This window comes from Caloenas nicobarica, chromosome 19 (genome assembly GCF_036013445.1).
Source record: "Caloenas nicobarica isolate bCalNic1 chromosome 19, bCalNic1.hap1, whole genome shotgun sequence".
Taxonomy (NCBI): Eukaryota; Metazoa; Chordata; class Aves; order Columbiformes; family Columbidae; genus Caloenas; species Caloenas nicobarica.
This window is the reverse complement of record NC_088263.1, coordinates 7,903,840-7,912,151: the sequence shown is the minus strand read 5'-3', so window position 1 is coordinate 7,912,151 and position 8,312 is coordinate 7,903,840. Positions and strand designations below refer to the sequence as shown.

General features: G+C 48.6%; 1 protein-coding gene across 1 annotated transcript; it reads right to left on the bottom strand.

Moving 5' to 3' along the window:
- Positions 1-3,832: 3,832 nt before the first annotated feature.
- On the bottom strand, positions 3,833-7,554 carry SPACA9 (sperm acrosome associated 9). The gene is made up of 3 exons (XM_065648756.1): positions 7,411-7,554; positions 4,772-4,974; positions 3,833-4,214 (listed from the first exon to the last, which is right to left on the bottom strand). The coding sequence occupies exons 1-3, from the start codon at positions 7,552-7,554 to the stop codon at positions 3,833-3,835; spliced, it is 729 nt and encodes a 242-aa protein (XP_065504828.1).
- Between the last annotated feature and the right edge of the window lie 758 nt (positions 7,555-8,312).

Here is an 8,312-nt window from a genome sequence, read left to right as displayed (position 1 = left end):
TGAATTCCCTGCAAGCCGACTTCTTCGGGACCAAGCCATGCTGAGACAAACATGCAGAAACAAATTGAGTATCGAAGCATCTTCCAAGATCTGTGTAGTACAGAGCAGATAAGTGGTTCTGCCCCTTTTTGCATCGGGTTCTTTGTTAGAAGCTCGTTTTTCTGCATGGAGCCAGAGCCTTTTTTCTTCTGTGAGCAACAACCTCCATGACGACATCCCGGTATAATCCATAAATTAACTGCAAACAATTCAGTGCTGCAAATCTGCGTATGAGCTCTCTGTATGGCATCGTTCATGTAGCCTAGAGACTACACAGTGATTAGACAAATTAATAGCTCAAAATATCAAAGACTGTTGTTCACAAAGCTGGGGACTATGTCAGAAGCTCCATCTGCCCTTGTCCACATGATTTTCTCTTCTGTACCTCACCGAAGAGTCCCTGCTCACACAGGGAGGCAGCTTCTCAAACCAAGGGGAACTTTGGGGCCGTTTTACTTTAAGGTTAACCTGGTAGGTTAAGGTTGTATTCTTGTTTTATTTTCCAGACTGGCAGCCTTACGCGTCTTGGGAAAACGACCAGGGCTGCAGCACTGCTGTACCCACGGGTTTCCTGCCGTGTGACAGACGTTAAAAAAGCCCTTTTGGATGTGGGACTGGCAGGACAGCACGACGGTCAGAACTTTTCAAAAATTGCTTTTAGGAGCCTTTACTCGCTGGACGCAAATGGGGCGTTTCCTGGCCGCGGCCACTAGAGGCCCCGCGAAGCCACCATTTGTCTCCGCGTCGGCTCTGATGACATTTGTGGGATGCTGAGAGATCTGTGGGATGCTGAGTTTCCCCTCTTCTTTGAATCGAGCACCTCTAGGACAAGAGGAAACCGCCTCAAGTTGCACCAGGGGAGGTTGAGGTTGGATCTTGGGAACAATTTCTTCCCCAAAGGGCTGTCGGGCAATGGTGGAGTCACCATCCCTGGAGGGGTTGAACAGACGCAGAGATGAGGTTCTCAGGGACATGGGGTAGTGCCAGGGGTGGGGAAACAGTTGGACTCGATGATTTTAAAGCCCTTTTCCAACCAAAACAATTCTACGATTCCATCCTCTCAGCGTGTGAGATGCTGGAGTCAGATGTTTAATGTACAGAATATTTTGACCTGGTTACAGGTTGACAAAAGCCTGGATTGACCCTTTCCTGAATCAAGGGGAGCAGAGAGGTAATTTATAGCCTACAGATGCCAGGATTCTGTTGAGATCATCTACTACCAGCCTGTATTTCTATTTCTTTGAACAAAAAAGCAGCATTTATTTCCTGGACTAACTGACGGATCTCTAGGTGAATCAGTTTGGTGCCCTGCCTGGTTTTTCAGTGTGTATCTTGCAATTTTATGCTCACAGAGGCTAAAGTAGAACTTTCTTGCACTCCTGTGTTTGGCATTTACATCCTGTTTATGTAAATTCTTCAAACAGCTTGATTTGTAGTGGAGAAAAACAATTCTTGCTGTATCTTTTTGTCTTTTGAAGTGTCCATCCACTCTGGAAGAGGAGAACTTGTATGGAAATTAAGTAATTTGTCTAGATGTTTTTGTGAGCCTTAACTTTGTAGTCTTCCAAAAGCTGCTGGTCATGTCATTACCAAACCTCAGACTGCAAGTTTTATGTGCTCATTTTTCTGCTTGTGTCTTAGAATTTCGTCTGCTTAAAACTGATTGAAAGGATAAGGCTGGGCTAGAAATTATTATTAAGATTTGGGAACTGTGTTTCTCATGTGTATCGTAGCCTTGGTCAAGTACGAATGGACAACTGCACCGGCAGGGTTTGGTGGGACTGTCCTGACAAGGAATTTGCGCCGTGCTGTACCGTGAAAGCTGAAAGCGAGCTACGAACTGGAGAATAATTTTGGTCTCAGCCTGCATGTTCAAATTTAAACTATATGACAGGGTTGGAAACAAGATCTGGGAATAGCATCCCTTGTGTCCCCAGCACTTGTCATATTTTAGTCCACGTACTTGTGTACATGTACTTGTTTTGAAAAACTTTCCAAGACAGCAACCACCATCGGACACTTGTCTTTGCACCATGAAACACAACAGGGTGGCTGTGAGCAACTTTGATTTTTCTGCCCCTGTGGCCAGGCTCTCGAGTGGAGCCTGGGAGGGGAATGGTCACATTGAGCTGACGGTGGCCCCAGCAGCGCCTGGGAGTCTCCGTGTCACCCTGGCAGGATTTGTCACCCTTTTGAGTTCACCAAGGTTCAATTCAGTTGGATCATGATGTCTTCTAAAAATAGGCTTCTCCTCCAGCGTAGACAGCTGGATTGCATTGCAGCACAAGTCCACAGGGGAAGGGGAAAAAAGTGCAAAAGAAGGTGTGGGGTTATGTGAGGAAAACAAATGATCCTGAAAATACTTCCCATTTCATCTCAGCTATCCTTCCTTCCTGTGCTCTCTCCTCTGTGTTAATTCTCCCTTCTTTTTTGGCTGCTTGTTGCCAGAATCTGGTCATCTCAAGGCAAAACCTTTCTCACAATTTTAGCAGACTGAGCCAGGTATGCAAGGGGAGATCGTTTATTCAGGAGTGTCTTCCAGCAGGAAGCAAAGAACAGGAGCTAATTTGCCTGTGGGAGGGGAAAAGAGCAATCAGATACAGGGAAGGCACCACGTCATTGAGATACTAAGTTTGTAATTAACAGTGCTTCAATTAAAAACACCACCAAAAATGTGTATCGGCTCCAGAGAATGGGGGGAGCCTGTGAGTCTGCTGACCATCCCTGAGCAGGCTGGAAAGAAAGCTCTTGTCAGCACTGGTGTAGTCACTGTGCTGGTATAAAAGCAGCATGAGACTGTTCCAAATGCCTCGCAGTTTTAACGATCTAAGCCTAATAACATCCTTGAAAGCTAGGCAAGCCGGATTCTCATCTCCAAAAGGGAAATCACAGACATTTTCTCTTGCACTTTGAAAAGGAACCATCTGATAATGGCCACAGCTTTCTCTCTGCTCCCACCAGATTCCCATGAATCACATCGACTGAACATGACTTTGTTAGCTTTGCAGAGCTCTGGGGAGGACAGGGGTGTTTTTATTCAAGTTTGGATATTGTTAGTACACCAAACTAAGTGCAAAATGAAGTTTACATCCTTTACATCTCCAGCTCTGACAGCAAAGGAGTCAAACGGGTGTAAGGGAAGATGTTCTGAGTGGCAGGTACTGGCAATGGTGTGAGAACCTGCAAGGAGGATGCAGCAGAGCACGGTTAGTGCAGCTAAACCTCAATGATCTTTCCTGTAGCCAGTGACATGGAAGGGAGATATTTGTGTCTTGTAAACTGATTCTTTGGTCCAAACAACTGGGCAATTTCAGTGAGGGTGAGGGAACTTTAGGGACAAGTCTAAACATCAAACACATCTGAATCCGTAACGAGCAGCCGTTGCTGCTCTGCATCGCGTCCTTCAGACATGCAGGTTCTTCACACCTCCAGCTTCGGCCAGTGAGTGGGTGTTCCTCAGAAAGAAATCTGAGAAAGTGTAAAGTCATATTTCAAGTATCTTGCCCACGATTCGTATCTGTGCGATGAGGACCTGGTTGCTCCTGACTGTTCCCTGCTCTCACCGCAGTGCTGGTCAAAGGGACCAGCTGCAGTGCTACAGCTGCTTCTCTTGGGATATGGCGTTAAGGAGCAGAAACATCAGCACGGGGGAGAAGTTTGCATCTGTCCAAGGCTGGCTTACAGGGCTAACTGTTCAGAAAGAGGACTTGGATAGGAAGGATCTCTAGTATTCATTTCACTGACTTTAATCAGCCACTTGATTAAAGGTGGTAAGCAGAAGAACTTTCATCCTCTAAAAGGCATGTCTACCTGGTGGTTTCCAGGGACCCTTAAGTTTCTCACTGTCATTTCCTGTGTCATTCAACTTCTTCCAGACACGTTTACTCCCCTGCACTGCTATATTATCTTTGTTACTAGCTGAGGTCTGAGCTCCAAGGTGCAAAGCAGGTGGTGTTTGGGAAGTGGCCGCCCTAGCTGGTGCATCCTGGGGTGCCCTCTTCTCAGAGACAGCACTTCCACCACTCACGTTCCGCAGCGTGCGCTGTGGCAGCTTCTCGGTGTGGGTCACCCACTCCTTCATGCAGTCTAGAACGATGGGGATGAGGCTCACCACACCTCCATAATGATTCTTTGCCTCGTTACAGCTCAGGTGATTCACAACGTCATGAGGGTATCTGTGGGACAGAAGGAAACAACTGGCAGAGCAGTCCCAGGAATGCAGCCCTGGAGAGCCCACAGTATCACCCTGGGAGCCCCTGGCAAGAGCAGGAACGGACAGACAGCAATAGGATGTGGTACGGATAGAATTACACCTTAAGAAACGAGTCACGCCAAACGCAGCACCCTGGCTGCTGTTTTAGGGCTGGGAATGTTCAAGAGCATGTGCAGACACTCACCGCACAGAAATGAGCTACACGCAGCGCAGGAGTAGGAGGGAGGTGGAGGTAAATGCCTGAGTGTTGCATGGGACTTCAGGGGACTCACCTGCCTGTATGTGCCTTTCCATGCATCCGTAAAATGATCAAATGAACAAATCAACCCCCTGTTTGTGAGTGGAGGCTGGCAGTGTTTTTCCAGCAGCTGAAACAGTAACCTGGGCAGCACCTTGCACCCTCACTGAGGCCAGAAAGCTGTTGTAACAGAACTGATGGAGAAGCAGGAATCTCTTTTTACGACAGTCCCCCAGCACTGAAAACCACCTCAGAGAAACTAAGCTGATGGAGAGACCTACTTAGCTCGGATGGTGCTCAGATCGTTGCTGTGGCTCAGGAGCAGCTTGCATCTCTCCAGAATGCCGTTGGTTACATTGTTACCAGAATGCACGGCTTCCAGCTTCTGGCAGAGCCTGCTTAGGTCATTGCAGATGTTCAGGAACATGTTGAGGATACGCCTGTCAGTGGAATTGTTACAATAATGGTCCATGTAGGACTGTACCTGCACATGGGGAAAGACAGGGTTATGCACGTTAAATTAATTTAACTTATGCTGCAGAGTTGCTCAGGTTAGTGACGAGAAGCTGCTTTCTCTTGTGACTCTGCACTATGGAAACTGCAATACCAAGGCAGGTAGGAAGATTTCTAGAGCACATCTGTGCTGTTTGCTTGTCATTCATCATGGCTGAAGAAGGCTGGGGTGACGGATCTGCTCGTCAGCACACCAGGAGCCTCCCTCCCTCTTTGAAGAAGTGTAGGAACACTGCAGCCAGAACCACGGCTCTGCTGTGGACCGAGTGTGAGGGGAGTTTTGTGTCTGCTCCGAGCAGGGATCCCTCTGTCGCAGCCACGGCTGCCCGTGCAGAGCAGTGAGCAAACTGGGAATGGTTTGATGTGTTTGCATCGTGCATTCTTCGTGGTTCTTTATTTGGCATCGCTAGATGTGACTGCAAACTAAGCCCATTTAACCTAAATTGTCCTCACATTGAACATTTTGTTACTTAGAGCAAATGGCGTTGCATGATGAAACATTATGCCCAGAGATTAAGTATCTGCTCCAAGGAAACTACAGGCATGAGTGATCAGAATATAAAATCCAGAGCAGCTGGTTTGAGCCATAGCTGGACCTTCGGTGCTTTCTGTAAGATTTCAAGACAAGAAGGAAGTAGCTGTTCCAATATGGGTACAGTTCCTGCATACAGAAAAGCCATGCTATGTGCTTGGGCAAACTCTCAGCAGGTTTGTAAGAAAAATAAAAAATGGCCCCTAAGGGACCATTTTCAGTGCAGATTCCTCCTTCCACACTGTTCGCTGAGCATTGTGTCCATGTGAGTGGCAGGATTTTTTATCGCTGCAGGGAGCAGAAATAGTCCTAAAGCGAATAGCATTTTAGCCTGGATGTTCAACAGTGGGATAACAGGACTTCTTGTTGTCCACATCCACAGCAGAGAGTTAATGCACCTGCGCAACCAGGGCAGGGCCCAGGACGACACGAACGGCGCTCGCAGGGGCTGCCCAGCTCTGCATTAGCCAAGTCCTGGCCCTGGAGCTGTGGCCGGGGGGCTCACAGAAGCCCCTGCGCTGGGCCAATGTCACAGCCACCACCGGGCTCTGCACTGCAGGGACACGCTGGGTGATCTGAGTCTCTGGCTGAAGCAATGACTGAGGAGCTTGTCTCACAAAACCACCAGGGCTTCGAGTTTATACCCTACCGCATCCCAAAGTCTTCAGGAGCTGTTGCCATTGCCTGACCGCAGTGCACTCTTCGACCTTTCCACCTGCCTGTGCTGTCATCTTCTCTCTGAGAAATGTCATCACTCAACACACAATCAGCTGCCACACACTGCCTTATGGGTTAGAAATGCAGCCATATTCCCACCTAGGTGCAATATAATTTTTTTCTCTAGTTTCTATGTTTGCACTCCAGGAAAGCTGGCAGTCAGGTCAGCTGCAGGCTGAGCACACACATATTTCTGCGCCTGTTGCTTTTATTCTTGTGCAATGCAAAATTTAAAATAGGGTTGGGCTAATTCAGGAGAATTGCTCAATATCACAGAAATATTGACACTTTTTAAACCAGCATAATGTTATATAAAATCTCAATGCCTATTTTTGGAAAAAAAACCGGTTCAGCGTGACATCTGTCTCGATCTTCTTCAATGTTATGAGCAAAGCCCTTATATTAGAGAGAGTCAGCCCTCGGAAAAGACAACCAGCTCACTTCTGTGTCCTAATCCGAATAACAGCTTGGCTTTCACTCTGGCTTTGGCATCCGCCTGGGTTTTGTGCCTGGGTTCTACTGTCTCACATCCACAATTCCAATTTCTTTTAGGTTTTTCTTCCCTCTCTGTCTGCTGGTGGTCTAAGTTCTTCGCACTACTTAAAACATCCCATGTTATAAAAATTCCAAGACAATTCACTTACCAGCCCAGAAAACCCCTCACTCACTTGGGACTTTCAGCCCTCAATCCATCATCCTACCTCGGTAACACAGCCATTATTTTTAATAAGCTCTATAGAACGATACAGCAGCACCGATACCAGGGGGAAGAGCCACGTATGCTGGTTCCTACACGTTAAGGATTACAGATTCCACGTGTGGCTGGGGAAGGAAGGTTGGCTTGATTGTTTTCTTGTACCCTGTATTTTTTGCTATGCCTCAGCAGCAAAATGTTGGTGTTAAACTAAATCATAAATTGATGCTAAGCAATAAAATTCCTTCTCTGCAAATGGGAAGGCCTAACACAGGTATTTCTCTTCCCTGCTTAATCTTTTGCCACCAGTTTGCAGAGTTACATACCAACATTACTATAGAGTGTTTGTGCATCTTCTGCTAGTAAAAACATTTATTCATCCCTGAACTAGACCCGAGTGCGCAACAGCGCTGTGTTGGTTCCTGTTCTCATCAGCAGAGAACTTTGTGCTGAGCGTTTTGTACCTGGCTGATGCTCGCCACCGGTCTGATCAGGTCGTGCGCGTTCTCTCGGGTGTGTTGCAGCGCCCCGATAAACGTGAACTGCTGCTGCAGGAAGAGCTTGTAGTTCTGTTCTATATTTCTCAGAGCCTCCTTTACCTCATTCATGTTTTCTCTCTCCTGGGTTTTGGGAGAGAAGGAGAGAAAAGAAGCTACTTTTTAGAAATTATGCAGTTCTACATGTGTAACTCTGTCTTTCACTCGAGTTGGAAATGTGTAGGTTAGTAGAAAACTTAAGAAAAAAAAAAAGAGGAGATATATTGTGTTAAAGCTCTGCAGTCCCAGGGCCCCAAACAGCAAGTCAATGAGGTTGTAATGATGCTGCAAAAAGAGGCAGAGAACCCAGCGGGGAGCACTGACAATCAGATGCCATAAACCCTAGTGGGTCTGTTGTAAACATAATGTGGCGATGCATCAAACGCAGCGCGGCGGAAGGCCCGAGGGGAGCGATGGCTTCTCTTATCCCGTGTAAAACCATTGCCCAAGCGGCTTCACAACTCCGACACTCAACGAAGGCGGCTGGAGGAGCCGGGGGGGCCCGGGGCCGTGGTTAACCGCACCCCTGCCCGCCCCAGGGGCTGTTTTTTCCCCGCTTTGACCTCGTGCTCCGGGGCAGCCCCGCCCGCAGCCTCCACCCCCCGCCGGAGACCCGCCGGCCCCCCAGGCCCCGTCCTGCTTCCCGGGGCCTCGTCCCTTCGCTCCCGCCCGCCCCCGGCAGCCCAGCGAGCCCTGCGGCTCCTACCGGCGGGCGGGCAGGGGCGGCAGCCGCGGCGAGAGCGGCGGGAGCGGCAGCGGCTGAGCGGGCTGAGCGGGCTCCCCCGCGGCCTCTCCCGCCGCGCCGCCGTCACCCCGGCAACCGCGCCGCC